The sequence below is a fragment of the Schistocerca nitens genome, chromosome 5, assembly GCF_023898315.1.
Source record: "Schistocerca nitens isolate TAMUIC-IGC-003100 chromosome 5, iqSchNite1.1, whole genome shotgun sequence".
NCBI classification, from domain to species: domain Eukaryota; kingdom Metazoa; phylum Arthropoda; class Insecta; order Orthoptera; family Acrididae; genus Schistocerca; species Schistocerca nitens.
Genome location: NC_064618.1, coordinates 57,804,148 through 57,823,435, shown reverse-complemented (window position 1 = coordinate 57,823,435; position 19,288 = coordinate 57,804,148). Strand labels below are relative to the sequence as shown.

The 19,288-nt window shown below is 41.8% G+C and overlaps 1 protein-coding gene across 1 annotated transcript in view; it reads right to left on the bottom strand.

Annotated features, from left to right (window-relative positions):
* LOC126260277 (atrial natriuretic peptide receptor 1-like) overlaps positions 1 to 19,288 on the bottom strand; it is a 350,450-nt gene that overhangs the window by 87,935 nt on the left and 243,227 nt on the right. Inside the window, exon 8 of the mRNA XM_049957603.1 lies at positions 6,452 to 6,520. Within this exon, the coding sequence (XP_049813560.1) occupies positions 6,452 to 6,520 (69 nt within the window). The remainder of the gene's footprint in view (positions 1 to 6,451; positions 6,521 to 19,288) is intronic.

Here is a 19,288-nt window from a genome sequence, read left to right as displayed (position 1 = left end):
TTCAGAAGCAAGAAATGCTATGTTTTGGGCTCCTAAGCACTCACCTGACACACAATACAAAGGTTTCATGCTGTCTCCACCTCCTGTTAAAACCAAAGTGAACAATAAGTCACAAATGTTACAAACATCAAGATGTTTGTCCACGTGTGACTTACATTGTTCAAACAGTGTTAATAAGATGCAAAATCCAGTATGTAACTGGAATATAAATACTAATATGTCAAATAAGAAAACAACAGTTGATAAATACACTCATAGCTCCATGCTCCAATCACCTGGTCGGATGGCTCCTTGCATCAGAAAGTGGGTAGCATGTGACCAATAACCGGTGACCACTGTCAGGCAAGGAGACTTTCAGGAATAAACTGTCCACACCTTGACACAGCCATGAGTTGTTTTGCATAACTGTTACTGTGCTGCTTTAGGAAATGAAGTGAATTGTCTTTGTTGTTCCACAAGACTGATAACCTTAGCAGAAGTCAAAATGTGGTTTAAAAATAGAGGAAGGAGAGGACTCAAATTCAGGACTTTGTGTCTACATTGTGTGGCAGTTACCCTTAGACAATAAACTGATACAGCATTGTAACAGCTTGAGAAGAAGACATCACTTCCTCCACATATTTCTGCAACCTGTTGCCCAATCGTTCATAGGGCTAGATTTCATAGGGCTAGATGTAGATTTCTGACAGGTGGCTGGTTTCATTGGCTGCCTTAAGTGTACAATTTCAACTTGATACATCCAGTGACCAGGTTTTATGTCTAAGACTGTACACTGACCTGCTATATGTGCTTATTTCAAACAATGGAAAATCCAGTAATGGAGTGTAACAATATTATGAGAAGAAAGTTGCCACTCACCACACATCAGAGATGCTGAGTCACAGATAGGCACAGCAAAAAGAACTGTACAACTAAATAAAGCTTTCAGCCTGTAAGGCCTTCATCAAAAGTAAATGACAGACACGCACACACACACACTCATGCAAATGCATCTCTCACACACACAACTGCAGTCTCAGGCAACTTAAACCACACTGTGAGCAGCAGCACCAGTGCATGATGGGAACGATGACTGGGTGGGGGTAAGGAGGAGGCTGGGGAAAGAGTGGGAGGGACTGGCGTACAATGTAGTGCTGCAGGTTAGACGGAGGATGGGGGGTGAGGTGGAAAAGGAGAGGCATAAAAAGACTGGGTATGTTTGTGGAATGATGGCTGTGTAGTGCTGGAATGGGAACAGGGAAGGGGCTGGATGGGTGATGACAGGGACTAAAAAAGTTTGAGGCCAGGAGGGTTCTGGGAATATAGGATGTATTGCAGGGAAAGCTCCCACCTGTACAGTTCAGAAAAGTTGGTGTTGGTGGGAAGGATCCATATGGCACAGGCAGTGAAGTAGTCACTGAAATGAAGGATGTCATGTTTGGTAGCATGCTCAGCAGCAGGGTGGTCCACTTGTTTCTTGGTTACAGTTTGTTGGTGGTCATTCATGCAGACAGACAGTTTGTTGGTCGTCATGCTCACATAAAATGCAGCACAGTGGTTGCAGCTTAGCTTGTAGATCACCTGACCGGTCTCACAGGTAGCCCTGCCTTTGATGGGATAGGTGATGTTTGTGACTGTACTGGAGTAGGTGGTGGTGGGAAGATGTATGGGACAGGTATTGCACCTAGGTCTACTACAGGGTACAAGACATGAGGTAAGGGGTTTGGAACAGGGGTTGTGCAGGGATAGATGAGTATATTGAGCTGGTTTGGTGGATGGCGGAATACCACTGTGGGAGTGATGGGAAGGATAATGGGCAGGATATTTCTCATTTCAGGGCATGACGAGAGGTAGTTGAAACCCTGGTGGAGAATGCAATTCAGTTGCTCCAGTCCTGGATGTTACTGAATTACAACGGAAATGCTCCTCTGTGGCTCCACGGTGGACTTTTGGGAAGTGGTGGGAGACTGGAAAGATAAGGCACGGGAGGTTTGTTTTTGTACAAGGTTGGGAGGATACTTATGGTCTGTGTATGCTTGTCACTGCAGATGTGATTACTACGGGTGGCTAGGCTGTGTGGAAGGGGCTTCTTCATATGGGATGGGTGGCAGCTGTCAAAATGGAAGTATTTCTGGTGGTTAGTACATTTGATATGGACAGAGGTACTGATGTAACCATCTTCGAGGTGGAGGTCAACATCTAGGAAGGTGGCTTGTTGGGTTGAGTAGGACCAGGTGGAGCAAACGGGGGGAGACGTTTTTGAAGTTCTGTAGGAATGTGGATAGGGTGTCCTCACCCTCACTCCAGATTGCAAAGATGTCATCAGTGAATCTGAACCAGTGAGGGGTTTAGGATTCTGGGTGTTTAGGAAGGCCCATGAAGAGGTTGGCATAGAATGGTACCATCTGGGTGCCCATAGCCATAACTCAGATATGTTTGTAGGTAATGCCTTCATTATACGTGCATATTTGATATTTATTGGACTGCACATCAATATTTATGTTTGATTTTATCATACTATTTGCAACAAGTGTGAAAAAGTTGTTGATTGTGTTGGGTACTGCTGTGGGATTTATTACTTTCATTTATTTTCTTGTGATTTCTTTTTTCACCAGTTACTTTCTTTGTAACATTCCACATGGTCTTTACCTTATTTGTTGAATTATATGTATTTATCATTATACTACTCTTATTGATTTTCTCACTACTTTGAAATATTTTTTATAATACAGTGTCTCCAGTGAAGGAGTCCCTGATTTCTATATTCATAAAGTAGTGTGTATAAGCAGAGCGGTGCAGCTCAGAGCAATCAATTCAACATTGAAATGTGACAGGAAGTTGGTGTACCAAAGGAAGAGGTTGAGAACATGTACTCCATTTAACAATATGTTTTTCGGATACTGGAATACCACAGGCTAGAAATCAGTCCTATGGTAACACAGCACAGTTTTCAAACACAGTTTAATCTACCAAAAGCATCTGATGCAAAAACCATTCATAAACTCTTCAGCAAGTTCCAACTGACAGGCAGCATGGCTGATGATCTAGTGGGGAATAAGAGCTGAGTAGTTCAGAAGCCTGCTGCGGAAGGTGCAAGTGTCACATCATATCGGCAGATCAACTGACGAAAATATTTACTTGTGAGTGGCAGTAAGTGTAGCAGGCCACTGCTCATGTTGAGTTAAACCGCTGCAGACCTAGCCTTGTGTTCATCCTAAAAGTTGTACAGTGCTCAGTCACTAGATGCCCATACCAGCTGCATGCTGAATATACTGTTGTGCATCTCTCTACGTAGGTGCAGATGCTCTGTTTCCCATAGTTCAATTCACACAGCAAGTTCGTTCCACTCATGGGGCTCTGTTCACCAGTTGTTGTCTAGTCACTGTTGGTCTGTAAAGTACCTGCACTGGCCATGTCATGCAGTGCCATTGTCAAACTTTTTACAGATATTAGAAAAGGAAATCAATATTAAAAATTGCAGCAGAGACTGGTCTGAAGCGGTCCAGCATGCAGAAAATACAAAGACTGAGCCTACCCCTTTCCATTCAAAATTCAAAGCCACCAGGGCTTGCCTGTACAAGACATGTGATAGAGGGCTAGATTTACAGTCCAAATTGTCACAATGATTGATCATGAAGAATTTGGTGTATGCTATATCTGGTTCAAAGATGGAGTTCACTTCCACCTGAATAGAATAAACAAAACTCGCAATTCTGGAGTTCCAAAAGCCCCATTTGTGTGAAGTGAAACCACTGTTTCCTCCTAAAGTTACTGTTTGGGCTGTGGCATACTGCAGTTGCATTATTCACCCTTTTTTCATGTGAGAAATGATCACTAGTGTATTTTGCATTGCAATTTTGGAACAATTTGTTGCCACACAAAGCTTTCCAGGATCGACCAGGCACTGAGTGGTTCCTGCAAGATGCAGCCAGACCACATTGCATAGAACAGGTGTTTCACTATCTTGATGAATACTATGGGAATAGCATAATTGCAGTGAATTATTACAAATTTACTAGGGTAGGTATGGATTGGCCTCCATATATGCCCAATATGACTTCTTGTGACCATTTTTTGTGAGGCACATTGAGAGACACTGTCTACCAGAACCATCCCACCAAGCTGGATGAGCTCAAAACAGTATCTGTTTGGAATCTGAATCCAGTTCCATTGAGTTGCCCCTTATGGTTACAGTTTTTCTGTGGGAATGCAGTTTGAAAGTAATTAATTAATATGTTAATTCAGGTGTTAAATTTTTCATTTAGGTCATAATTTTATAGACCTGTTATCATTTTTCTTTGTTTAGTAAGATTTTGAAGTAGTTGATGTTATCTCGATTACAGCATCTATGTGTGATTCGTACAGACATGTTGTTCCCAGTACTGCCATTTATTTTCAAGCTTAATATCTGAGCTAGGTGGTCACTAAAGCCTACATTGAAAATTTTTCTGTGAAATTCTGTATAAACTTTTCTTGACTAGAAGCTGGTCTAAAGTTTTTTTTGGAAGTGTGTGTTACTCATGTAGCACCATGAAAGGAGATGTATGTTGCATATGCTAATGAAGTTTTCTTACTTTTTAGGTATCAAAGTGATCTATGCTCAAAGTAATTTGAGTTGAAACTTTTTATATAACATATCTTTTATATTATTGTCAAAGTTGCTTTGTAGTACTACTTGTTCTAAAACTCAAATTAGTTGTATCAGAAATGCTCATTAAAGAATCTTGCTCCCCTCCCCCCTCCTCCTTGGGTTGATAAATTCCTGTGGATGTCCATATATGAGTGGTTCAAAGTTTTTGAGATATTTCAAGCATAGTTAACTGTCAGCCACCACTGCAAAGTTCAGGAAATTCCTTGATCTATGGAAGCTTTCACTTCAAGGCTCTTGAGAGAGCAGTTATTTGGACAAACCCATATAGCCACATAATTAGTACATAAGTTTGCTACCAGTTAACTTCATCACAACAGCTACTGAAAATAGGAAGTTCTTCCCTCTAGGCATCCATCCTCATGTGTTTGTAGAAGCTCAAACACATCACACATACAATGGGGGTGTAGTTCAAATAGGTTCATTTATACTGGATCCATACTCACAAAATGAATTAAATTTACAAAACTGTACTGAGATTCTGAAAAATGAAACATATAAATTACAAATTACGTGACATAGTACAGTTCCATGACATAGTACAGTGCAGACTTGGTCAGTTCCAGTAAAGGAAACTGAAAAATGCAGAGAACAAAATTGATTCTTCACTAAACACTGAAATATTTCTTCTGTACACAGAAAAAGAAAAGAAAAAAGAAAAGAAAGAAAACTAATCAAAATCACACATTATTAAAAACAAGAAATACAGCTTTAAGATTGGTTGCACACAGTAAAAATGTCAGATAAATTTCATGTGTTTCATATTTCAATGCAAGATATGAGAGTTGGTCATAAAAACAATTAAAAATAGATTGGAAAATATCTCAGCTTTACTAATGAACTTCCTACAGTGGCAAAGAGTGGTTAACAATAGAACCACCTCCATCTACTAAAACCCATGTGAATTGTACAGCTGAGAACTGTATTTATTACATCGTTTAGTCAATTAATTTCATTCACTTTAGTCCCCTTATTGCTTCTTCATCTGTCCTACTTCTGTTCTTCTACTCCTGATCTTACTTCCATCCCTTTATGTTCTTGTTTCACTCCTCCCTCCTGGTGGCTTCAGATTTTTATAATTCTCCTTGCCCTTACTTTGACACTTTATTTTCCCCCTTCCATTCCATTTCTTTTGTCCTCAGGCCTCTTTTCTACCTTTCCTACTCTTCCTAATTAACTACTTACTACCTAATCAACTCTGGTGTATGTGGTAGTACTTGCCTTCACTGTATTCCCTCTTCTGAACCCCACTCTCTTTTTCTCCTCACTGTTCACCTATTGTCATCTTGATCTATGGAAGCTTTCACTTCAAGGTTCTTGAGAGAGCAGTTATTTGGACAAACCCATATAGCCACATAATTAGTATATAAGTTTTGCTACCAGTTAACTTCATCATCTAATATCTTTCCCTTCTCATTCATCATTTATGCAGCTTTCTGTCAACTGCTTAACTCCTAATTCTTACTGACAGTCCACCCTCAGTCTAGACCATCACAAATATCTTTTCACAGCATTAACAGAATGAGAGAGAGGGGGTGAGGAGGAGATAATGTTTCTTTCTCTTAGTAAGAGAGAGAGAGAGAGAGAGAGAGAGAGAGAGAGAGAGAGAGTTGGAAAGGCCGATAAATTTTAACTGTACTCACCAACCAGATTAATTGTGATCAATAAACTGCTTCCTCAACTGACAATGGAAAGGAGGGCAGTGAATATGGACATTCCAGCATTTACAGATAACTCTGAAACTTTTGCTAAATTATGTTGAAGTAGTGCAGGTAGTAACATTGGACACAAACATATGCGTGTTTTGAGGATTAATAAACTCACCTTGTAAACATCATAAAACCCAATAATTCTGTCAAATGTACTGTAAAGATCATTCAGAAAATCGACAACCTGAAACAGTAAAGAGTAGGTTCATTCAATAGCGTATTTCTTGACAAAATTATTACATTGCACATGTTGTAAGTGTTATTGTAACTTGTTCCTTGTGTATTTTGTTTAAAAGTGGAATCATGCACAATATTGCTTATGCCTCACTCTCACCTCTATGAACTGATATTACATATATTTCATGTGATTTTAATTGTATAAAGTTCTACAGGTACAATGAAATATCATACATATTTTGTCATGCAATTATATATATTTAAGAAGCCCCACTATTCACCCTACCAAATGTAAATTCTATCTAACAATTAAGTGAAGTGGTATGGAAAGTCCTTGATGGGATAAAAATAATGGGGGGAGGGGGTAAAGGTAACAGCTCACTGAATAGTTGAGGTACTATATCGTCTATAGGCACATAAAAGGAATGAGGGCGTTACTCACTTTCAGATGAATTCTCTTCATAGACATAGAGCGAACACACATACACTTGCAAAGGTACAGTGTCCTTTGTGGCTACACTTTGTAAGCACTACAGCTCAACAGAGGTGAGGAACTGTGGTGGGTTGAATGGACGAGGGTAGAAAGAAGGCAGGGAGGAGGAGGGAAGGTTTGCGAACTGTGGGTGACAGCAGAAAGGGAAAGGCAGCAGGCTCACAGAATAGTAATGTGGCAACAGCAACCTCCTCCAAGCCATAATATGAGGGAGTTATGTGAAGTGCACAGCGATGTGGAGATGTAGACTGGGAGGAGGGGGGGGGGGGGGGCGGGGGGGCAGAAGAGAGAAAGATTATAGAGAGGTCAGTATGAGTGCAAAATGAGTGAAGTTATGGACATGTGGCGGGGTGATGGTTGTTCTGGGGCAAGGGCTAGCAAAGACTGTTACCAGGAAACTTATGAGATCGAAAGATGTGTGTTATTCAAGGAAGCTAGTGTTGGCAGAGGGGGAGAGGTCAGATAGTATGGACTGTGAAAGAACCAATGAAATCATGTATGTTGTTCTCATCAACTGTGTGGACAACTCTCCCCTAGGGAACAGTTTTGCAGTGGCCCTTCATTTGGATGGACAGCTTGTTGGTTGTCATACACACATAAAATGCTGTACACAAGACACAGCAGAGCTGGTATATGATATGACTCCTTTTACAGTTGGCCAGTTATGTGACATGACAGAGGTATGGTACATATACACACACATGTACCTGCTTGCCTACACTGCCCTGGCAGACTACACTCTGCTGGCTTTGCAGCTCAGTGAATGTGTACGGAGTGTCAGATGAAGGGATGAGGAGAGGAAGGAAATGAAGAGAAGGAAGGCAGATTGGGTAAGGGTGGCTGATGGTTGGGCGGAAGAAGCAGCATCAATCCCATCAACCAGCCCACCCTTTCCAAATCCCCTCTTCTGCTCCTAACCTCCTTTCTACCCCATCTTTCCACCAGACATATCTCCTTCTAACTGCAATGCTGGCACAATGAAGCCACCTGGGTTGACGTAGCTGTGCAGATGCATGTGTGAGCATGTTTAATCTATAGCTCTGAAGGAAGATTCACCCAAAAGATAGCAATGTTACAATATACTGTACAAATGTGTAAGCAAACAATCTGAGAGTGCTGTTAAATATATATACAGGGTGTTTCAAAAATGACCGGTATATTTGAAACGGCAATAAAAACTAAATGAGCAGCGATAGAAATACACCGTTTGTTGCAATATGCTTGGGACAACAGTACATTTTCAGGCGGACAAACTTTCGAAACTACAGTAGTTACAATTATCAACAACAGATGGCGCTGCAAGTGATGTGAAAGATATAGAAGACAACGCAGTCTGTGGGTGCGCGTTCACAACGTGCAAGTGTGCTGTAGACAACATGGTTTATTCCTTAGAACAGAGGATTTTTCTGGTGTTGGAATTCCACCGCCTAGAACACAGTGTTGTTGCAACAAGACGAAGTTTTCAACGGAGGTTTAATGTAACCAAAGGACCGAAAAGCGATACAATAAAGGATCTGTTTGAAAAATTTCAACGGACTGGGAACATGACGGATGAACGTGCTGGAAAGGTAGGGCGACCGTGTACGGCAACCACAGAGGGCAACGCGCAGCTAGTGCAGCAGGTGATCCAACAGCGGCCTCGGGTTTCCGTTCGCCATGTTGCAGCTGCGGTCCAAATGACGCCAAAGTCCACGTATCGTCTCATGCGCCAGATATCGTCTCATGCGCCAGAGTTTACACCTCTATCCATACAAATTTCAAACGCGGCAACCCCTCAGCGCCGCTACCATTGCTGCACGAGAGACATTCGCTAACGATATAGTGCACAGGATTGATGACGGCGATATGCATGTGGGCAGCATTTGGTTTACTGAAGAAGCTTATTTTTACCTGGACGGCTTCGTCAATAAACAGAACTGGCGCATATGGGGAATCGAAAAGCCCCATGTTGCAGTCCCATCATCCCTGCATCCTCAAAAAGTACTGGTCTGGGCCGCCATTTCTTCCAAAGGAATCATTGGCCCATTTTTCAGATCAGAAACGATTACTGCATCACGCTATCTGGACATTCTTCGTGAATTTGTGGCGGTACAAACTGCCTTAGACGACACTGCGAACACCTCGTGGTTTATGCAAGATGGTGCCCGGCCACATCACGGCCGACGTCTTTAATTTCCTGAATGAATATTTTGATGATCGTGTGATTGCTTTGGGCTATCCGAAACATACAGGAGGTGGTGCAGATTGGCCTCCCTATTCGCCAGACATGAACCCCTGTGACTTCTTTCTGTGGGGACACTTGAAAGACCAGGTGTACCGCCAGAATCCAGAAACAATTGAACAGCTGAAGCAGTACATCTCATCTGCATGTGAAGCCATTCCGCCAGACACGTTGTCAAAGGTTTTGGGTAATTTCATTCAGAGACTACGCCAGATTATTGCTACGCATGGTGGATATGTGGAAAATATCGTACTATAGAGTTTCCCAGACCGCAGCGCCATCTGTTGTTGAAAATTGTAACTACTGTAATTTCGAAAGTTTGTCTGCCTGAAAATGTACTGTTGTCCCAAGCATATTGCAACAAACGGTGTATTTCTATCACTGCTTGTTTAGTTTTTATTGCCGTTTCAAATATACCGGTCATTTTGGAAACACCCTGTATATATACACACACACACGCACAGACTGATGAAAACAAATTGAAACACCAAGAAGAAGTCGTGTGACGTAAATGAGAATTGTAGAGCATGTTTCTACATCTGAAAGATGATTTGTATTCAAATTTCACTCCAGATTCATAAGAATGGTGTTAGCAGTGTCAATCTGAGGACGCAAATCAGGTTTGCTTTAAATACATGCTGTAACATTCATGAGTTTTACTTACCTATGAGATTGGACATTGTGACTGGATGTTAGTCAAGAATGCTTTTAAGATGACAAAGACTCCATTATCAGTACCTCATGAGTTTGAACAAGGTCCTGTAATAGGGCTACAAGAAGCTGAATGTTCCTTCTGTGATATTGTTGTAGAAAGACTTGACAGGAATGTAGCCACTGAACATGACTGCTGGCAGCGGTAGTCATGAGAGTGTATCGTTGCAAGAAGACTGGGCTTCAGACGGTCATGTGGCATGCACTAAAGACAGGGAAGACCATCTTGTTCAAACTCTGACTCTGGTACATTGTACTGCATCTGCTGCAGCAGTTTGAGCAGCAATTGGAACCCAGTAACATAATGAACCATTACAAATTGGTTGCTTCAAGGAAAGTTCCAATCTAAATGCCATGTAACATGCGTTTAACTGAGCCCAAACCAGTGCCATTTACAACTTCAGTTGTGTCAAGCAAGGGCTCACTGGAGGGCAGGATGGAGGTCTGCTGCATTCTCTTATGAAAGCTGGTTCTGCCTCAGTGTCAGTGATAGCCGTCTGTTGGTAAGGAGGAGGCCAGCTTGGGGCCTGCAGCCATCCATGCTAGACACACTGGATGTATGCCTGGAGTTATTGTCTATGGTGCAATTTTGTATGACAACAGGAGCACTCTCATGGTTATCGCACACACCCTGATTGCAAAATTGTACATTACTCTGGTGACTTGACTAACTGTGCTGCATGGCTACACTGTCCTGGCAGACTACCCTCTGCTGGCTTTGCAGCTCAGTAAATGTGTAGGGAGTGTCAGATGAAGGGATGAGGAGAGGAAGGAAATGAGGAGAAGGAAGACAGACTGGGTAAGGGTGGCTGATGGCTGGGCGGAAGAAGCAGCATCAATCCCATCAAACAGCCACCATTTCCAAATCCTCTCTTCTGTTCCTAACCTCCTTTCTACCCCATTTTTCCACCATGACTTGGTGTTAGAAATACCATCGTAGCTAGAAGGATGATTGCTTGTTAGAGACATTTTCTTTTTATTTTGTGTTTCTCAAGGCAATTGACATTGACAGTGACAGGGAGTGTTTTCCAATAGGTTAAAATTTGCCCACATGCCATTGCTCTACATAGTGTTGACTTGTTTCCTTGGCCTGCTCGATTTCCAGATCTGTCTCCAGTTGTGCTCATATGGAACATCATCAGATGTCATCCACAACCAGCATTAACCATCCTTGTGTTGACTGACCAAGTGGGACAATCATGGAGCTCCATCCCACAAACTAAAAGTGGGGACCTGTACAACACGATGTATGCATGTTTGCGATACGTATTTGGCACAGTTGTTGCCAAATATCGCATGGCACATTCGCAGGTTGGATGTGCATGCGATGAAAATGAACACTTTTACCTGGTGTGAGGTGGGACCATGGGCAGTTGCCTGCAGGTGAGAATGGCACTTGCTGAAGGAGCCACTGGTGGATCGAGGAAGGTTCAGGTCAATAGTGTGGCTGAGAACAAAGCACAGAATTCGCATGAAACAGAAGCTTTATTCTTACAAAATAAATTACCTTGTACATTCTGCATGCATGCATGGTTAAAAGTAAAAGAGAAGTGCTATAGCCTTTTATATACAGAAACTGCATACATGCGTTTACTTACTGAAGGAAGAAAGGAAACAAAAGTTGTTCAGCAAAAGGCATTTTTACATCCCATTGCTGCACTGCCATCGATTTTTGTGTAGAAATATGGTTTTAATAATCAATTGGCCTTTTAGTCTACTTCTTTGTTTGTTTATAAGTAGTACTGTTTTCAAAAATATTCTGTCACTGGGAACAGAACTTGCAGGTATTGCAAGATATTTTTTTGCCACGACAGATAGACCTGGGTAACTGTTTTCATTTTTTTCCCAGTAGTGTAAAGGATTATCTGTGCGTTGTAGGTATGGTTATTTCAAATATCGTTGTACCTCCAGGTCTATGCTATCACAACCACTTTTCATTAGATTTTTATTGGAAACCTCTTCATCAAAAGAAGCCCATAAGGAACTACTGACGTTTTGTACGAAATGGTACTCGTGGCTAGTGCTGTTAGCAGCCGAATGAGTAGATCATACGGTCTCTACCACGTTCACTCTGCAATCAGGTTTACAACGGCATGTTTTGAATGAATGGGATTCGTAAATGGTAACATTTTGAATCTTGGGTTGAGAACTGTGGCAACGGCATGTACTTTGTTTGTTTCTATTAATCCTAGCCGGGCTGTTGGTGAGTTGTGCAGATGTTGCTGTAGCTCTTGCGCTGTTGTGGTAGCCCACTTCCCATTGAATACGGTTAGCTGTCTGATTATTGGAATAGATTTCGAAAGAGAGGTATAGTTTTCAGTTGAGATTTCACTTGTTACCACTTCAAATGGCTCCAGTACACATAAACATTCGCTCAAAATTCGCCACTTGTCAGCTGTGAGGTTCTCTACACCTAATATTTAGCACTGTATGCTTTTCCGGGAAACGGAATGTCTCGAGAGCTAAAGCTTTCAGGCACTAATTAGTGTTAATGAAATGACCAGTTACAGAAATATATGCATCACTATTGAGTGAGGTCCAAATATTGGTCATTAAAGAAACAGAAGTACAGTCTTCCACGTCCAAGTCTCTGTTTATGGTAATCGTCCTCAATCATGAGGAGCAACTTTTTTCGATTTGGTATTGAGTATTGTGGGTCCAACAAAACGTCGAAAACCAGTGTCCTCGATGACTGAAAGCGGTTGAAAATCGTCTGTTATCATGGCCATTAGTGCTTTCATGAGCAGTTGAACAGAATGAATGGTGTCTTGTTGCCGTTTACTTCCCTCTATGAAGAGAAACGTAAGATTTAGATCAGTGCTCCTGCAAGGGGATACGTTATGCTCGACAACTAGTCCAATACAATTACATATCGTATCGTGCAAAAGCTAGGATAGTATATGTTTGATTATAGGGTATGTTGTATGTTATCAGAGTGCAATTAAAAAATCAATGCTTTTTAAGTGTGGCGGACCGCTTCGGACACTGTCCGAACTTTTGCACGGAATTCACCTTTTGTACCATACGTACCTGGATAGATATTTTGTCTGCCTCGCACTATTGGAAGAATGAGCCTCTGTATCCACGGATGTCACTGCATTGTTTTATTGCTCGATAAATTGTGCAGTTTAATATGTCTAATGACGCCCATCGTATTTTTTGATACATTATGGAAATTTTTACAACAAATGTTGCAAGTAATGTTATCTCCATCCCCCGTAAAGTATTGCCAGCACTCGATTGAAACCTGAGACATACTAGTTACGAGCACGGAGAGCATCGAGCGTGTTTGTCTAGCGGCGGCATTCAATTCATAAAACAACAGCGGCGCGGCGTATGTTGTCGCAGCAAACTGGCGCGCAGCGGCACATGCCACCGAGCTTTTTGGAGAACTAAAGGCTCGAGGAATTCTCGGTGTGCTCGAGTCGCCACGCCTCGCCATCCCATCACTATCTGCTAGCACACAAGAACATGATGCACAATGCCACATGCAGCAGTTAGTTGTGGCACACGTCCCACACTGGAGGGAATTGTGGTGAGAACTGTTGTATTACTCACTGAGTTTTACCCTTTGATGAAGTCCTGTGTTCAGTAATTATTAAGTGGGAGTGCACAATAACTGACAGTTCAGTTCTTGTGGCCATGTCCAGAAGATCAAATGCTGTTTGATGGGTGTTATTGTTATTGTTTTTGGGCTTCCAGGTGTACCAACATTCTCCATTCTGATTGAGCAAGGCAGTGTTCTTATTTAGCACTTCTGCCTGTGTTACGCAGTGACAACTGATAAACCAGTTTCCAATTTTGTTGGCCATTAAATAAGTGGCATGTTATATTGGTGTGGTAGCTTGCTGCAAGTATTAGCGACTATTCCAACACCAGGCAGCCCCACCCCCAGTGTATTGGACAACTGGTAACTGGCTTGATAATTCTGGCACTGCACTCGTGGCAGTTACAGGGGCAGGAGGAAATGAGCAGAGAGATAGAGGACGAGATGGTCAGAGGAGGAGTTGTGTGCAATATATGTACATATGTCACATGTGCTGATAAGAATCATGTAGCTCCCCTTGGGGAGGGGTGACATGGATGTGGATGGAAATTGGGGGGGGGGGGGTAGGGGGAGAGATAAACAGAGAGAGGGGAGAGGAGGAGATGAACAGATACAGAGGGGTGAGTAAGATATGGCCAGACACAGAGGGGGGAAGAAGAGAATGGGCAAAGACAATGAGGAGTGGATGAATAGTCACACAGGAAGGAGGAGGAGATGAACAGAGGGGGAGGAGGAGATGGACAGAGAGGGAAGAGGGATGTGAGCAATATATGTGACATACACATAAGCGGGCAATGCTGTGGGTAAAAATCTGGTATCTGATAAACTTTTTAAACACACCTTTTCACAAAAGAAATGAGAAAGCTTGAATTGCCAAGGTACTACTTGATCATGGCATTTCAGTGCTAAACAGTTTTTTAACTTTGAATTGTGTCCTAATGCTCAGCCATGTAGAATCCACAAACAGTGAAGCTACACATCCTCATGGAAAACAATGTGATGAAATGTTCTGGACAGTGGAAGAAATGAATGCTTTCAAGTGTGGCCTCAGATGGATCAGACTCTGAAGGGAAACATCATTTGTAGGGTAAGGATCGTAATTCTTTCAAAATTGTCTTCTCTGAAGTTCTACTTATGTTTTAATAGATACTACTGGTAGTAAATCCACAATGATATTTAAATTGCAGTCACTGAACATTTATTTTGGTCCTCCACTGCATGTGAGTGGTCAGTCTATCTGACTGTGATGCAGTGCTCCTGGGTCAGTTTCCAGCACTAACTGTGAATTTTTGTTTGGGGGACTGGAAGTGTGTGCACTCAACTCAAACCTCTAGGTTCTAGATGAATGAATGACATGAAGCAGCTCCAAAGTCTGGAAACCTGACAATGTCTGGAAGCAGTGTCGTCACACTACGTCTCTCTGTACTCCATCCAAAAAACATCATTTGGCAGAGGATGACATGTTAGCTAATCTGATCAGAGCTGTGAGTTTCTCAGTGCCTGAACATAAAGATCGATTCTTGCTCTCATCACCCCCCCCCCCCCCCCCCAAACCAATCATTGTTTTCATTTTGATATATAGACTGATCATCTTGCAAAATACAGTGTTCATACAGGTCAGTACTGTACCCTCCGTGAGACTCCAATTGGTTTATTGTATATTACATGACTAGAAATTTACAACAATTTTTCCTCTTGACACCACTTAACTAGTGGCTGTGAACTGATGAAATGTCAATGAAAATTTGGTACACCTGATTGTAGTGTGCTGTGGCTCGGCAATGATTCAATGTGAATGTTCACTGCTAAATGTTCTATGTCAACAGAGCACTGTATAACCCTTTAAGTCTATATTCAGTGACCCACAGTGAAGTGTGTGGCAGAGGGTACTTCCCATTGTACCAAAAAGTAAAGTTTCTGTTTCCTTTCCATTCACATATTCTCATTGTCATTTTTTCTCATTGTCAAGTTGAAATATTTCATAAGTGTTGTTCTGCGTCTCTTGCACTGTAGTCATCTTTTTGAGCTTATCAGGCACTGTGCCTCCTCATTTATGTAGAAAATCACACACATGCAAATTACCACCCACATTGTTTGCATAACATCACCAAAATACATATGTAAAGACTGCATTTGACAGAGAGGGTAAATTCTCAGACATGTTTTGCTCAGCATGAAAAAATACATAATGGGCACTGTGCTTAAACCAAAAACATCTGAGCCATGCAAAGTGAGTGAAGGTTTCAACTAGCACTACTAGTGGCCAAATGAAACATTCTAAATGGTTTGACAAAGGTGTCACAACAATAACAAAACCGTGCATGTGCAGTAGAGACAATTTCGAAATTATTGTGACTGATATTGATTTGTTTATTCGAGTAAACCTAGTAACTCCCATTCAGCCACCACACTGACTGGAGCATGAAGTGGCAGGAGATAGGGCACAAACTGTTCCAACTTTTTACACATTTACTCATTCAAATCCACTGAGTGTAGAGTGACCTGGTGCCAAGAAACTTAACCACATTATGTTTATAAACACTACTTTATGTCCAATGCCCTGCCAGTGTCATTTTGTGTCAGTTTTTTCTTCAGACTTTTTTTATAAAGCACAAATTGTGGGAAAATTATGGAATATGTTGACGCAAAATCAGGTGTGAGTCAACATTGTGGACATGCAAAATTGGATAGGAGTGATAAAAAGAAGTCATAAACAGTGGGAAAAACATTATTTCTGGGAATGTAAAATTGGGGTTGTATTGTAGTAAAATCCCTATGGGACTGATAAGCTGTGAGCAGTAGTATGTTCCTAATTTAATACTGAATCTTAAAACTCTGTAATTAGGGTTCTGCAGGATAGCAGGCAAATGTCTCCAAGCTTGTACCAATCCAGATATTTCAGTATCTCCATGATTTTTATCCTTGGATCAAATGAACCTGTGATTGATAGTGGTGCACTTTGTATACATTCAATGTCTTCTGTTAGTCATATGCAGAAGTCATATGTAGAAGAGCCCCAAGTTCCTTGTAGACCCATAGTATTTTCCCAGTATCATAACAACGACCTAAAATTTACCACCTGGTTTACTTAAACTAACCCTATGTGATTGTGCCATTCGATATTCCTGCAAATAAATGCACCTGGATATATGTATGAGATGACTGATTCCGGTTGCAACGCATTAATACTGAAGTCATAGCTTACTACATTCTTTCCTTTTGTGAAGTGCACAGTTTTACATTTCTGAAAATTTAAAGCAAGTTGCAAATTATTGTACCTTTAGCAGGTCACTAACATACAATATGAACACCAAAGGCTCCAAACACACTTACCACTGTGAAGAAATAATGTATCCATCTGGTTTCCAGGATGTAATGTCAGAAAAATGATAGTTGGGTTTTGCATGGCTGACATTTATGGAATTCATGTCTCCTGGCATGGAGGAGGTCATTTCGTTCCAGATACCTCATCATGTTTGGGCTCAGAATATGTCATAAGATTCTACAACAAATGGATCTCAAAGATATTGGATGGTAGCCTTGTGATTCACTTCGCATACTCACCAGTCTGTCCTGTGCTTTCTTTCAAACTACTTGGCGTGGTATTTTTTTGGGTAGAATCTAAAATATGTCATGGTTAATGGAGGGGCTAACTCTATCACAAACTGTGTTAGTATCCTATGCGACTCATCAAAATTTGTTGAGTTTTGGCAACTTCAGCTATTTCTCAATGCCACAGACAGTACAGTCTGCTCACAAAGAGATGAATGATGGCAGTGAAGTGATGGTTATCATCTCTTGAGGAGTGATGAAGTGTTTCTTATACAGTCATGGGCATTCCACTCCTAGGGGGCCAACATCTCTCTTGTGAATAAATGCTTGACCATCACAGAACCCCAGCCCTTGAAGCACTACTTCCCTTTTCATGCTGCAAATGTATCATTCTGCTACTCTTTTTCCTCTCAGTCTTTCCATCAGATGGTCACCTTGGTATCAGTTGTGCCTGGACATGGTTTGTGGATTTGGATACTCATTTTCTTCCCTCCCAGCATTCTGCAACTTTTCATTCTTAGCTATATGGTCCCCTTCTTGGCCTTGACTTACTGCTCCTTTTCCAAATTTTACTGTGCAGTGCGAATCATGCACGGAAGGTTACCCAACACACAGTGTATATCCATCTCTTGGGCCTTCCTTCTTTGCATCCTTCCTTTCTTACAAAGGTACTATGCCCAAAGCCCAGCATGTAGCCATTCCATTGTGGGGAGGAGGAGGCATTTGTCAAGTACCTGTACAATGGTAGCCTTCTGACTATACGGGGATCATACTGTTTGTGCCTGAGCTGGAAACTCTCCACGCAAGCCAAGTAGTACGTGTTCTTCATGTTTGGGGCATAGGGACTTCATGCAATGGTAACTATTGTTGTTGCTGGATGGCACATGTGGAGAGAGCCCCTGCTCAGGGTGGGTGGTACCATGGTGGAAGATTCCCACATGAAGCAAATTACACTTTCTTCTGCTGGTGGCCACAAGGCTGCAGCAGTCACTTCAGATAGGAAAGATTATTGTAATGCAGGAGATATGACCCCATGAAATTTCCTTCCCTTGTTATGCTGTGGGAAAAGGGACAAGCCAGATGTCTGGGAGTGAAATACATCACAAAACACTTGGTCTGTACTTGGAATGGTTGGGATACTTTAACTGCAATGAAACCATTATTTTTTGTAGAAAACATTTAAGATAAATATGGGGAAGTTGGGTCTCAGGAGAAAATGCAATAGGGTTCATTATTAATTAAAACTTCCTGTGCTGCCTAATCTACAGCTCTCCAGGCATGTGATCCTATAGGTGACATACCTGTGACCACTGCCCCACAAAAAACTTTGGAAATTGTCCAAAGAATCATCTTCCACAGATATCTTATGTGCCAAGCACATGAGATACTCTAGACTAATCTCCAGTGGTGAGATACACATTTTATCAGGTGTATACAAAAAAGGCCCATGAATAATCATATGGATACAGGAGCCTTTATCTTAGCCTTTGAAAGGAATGTACCCCTGGAAAAGGTTAAGGTCATAGAGTACAGGCATGAGGTGAAACTGTATGTCCCATTGTCAATGAGGTGCCTCAGATGTTTTATCCTTTGGGTGTATGTTGTCCCACTGCAAGGCAGACCCAAAATGCACTAACTGTGGACAAAAACTCCATGAAGGTAGCCCTTGTGAACATTCACATTTGTGTGTCAGCTGCATGGAATATCACCCTCCACATTTGCATTTTTCCCAGTTTCCAAGAAAGAACAGAAAATACAGGAATACAAATGTACCAATGATTTGCTGTACACTGATGCACAGAAGAAATATCAATGCCTACACCTTATGGCTATGATCAATAACACTAACATCATGACAATCCCCCCCCCCCCCCACTTCAACCTTCCCTAAACAAGATCGCCCACCAATCTCCTGTCCCATGGTACCCTAGTACCTTATTTAGGAATCACTTCCTGCACCAGGCTGGAGAAGCGTTCTCCATCTTCTGCACCTACCAGTGATGAGGCTCCCCCTTGAGATAACTGTCCCTGCAACCTTCAGCTTGGAGGTCCAACACCAAATGATGGCTGAGGATCCCAGGGCTGTCCCTGCACTCAATGTGGATAGCCACTTGAATGAACCTCAAGCTCCTAAAGGTTATGAAAGAAAAGAAGAATAAGAATTGGGACAAGGCTCATCTGGTGCCCCCGGTGGTGCCAGATCCTTCCACACAGTCAGATTCTGAGCCAATGCTTATGGATGTGGTTCCAT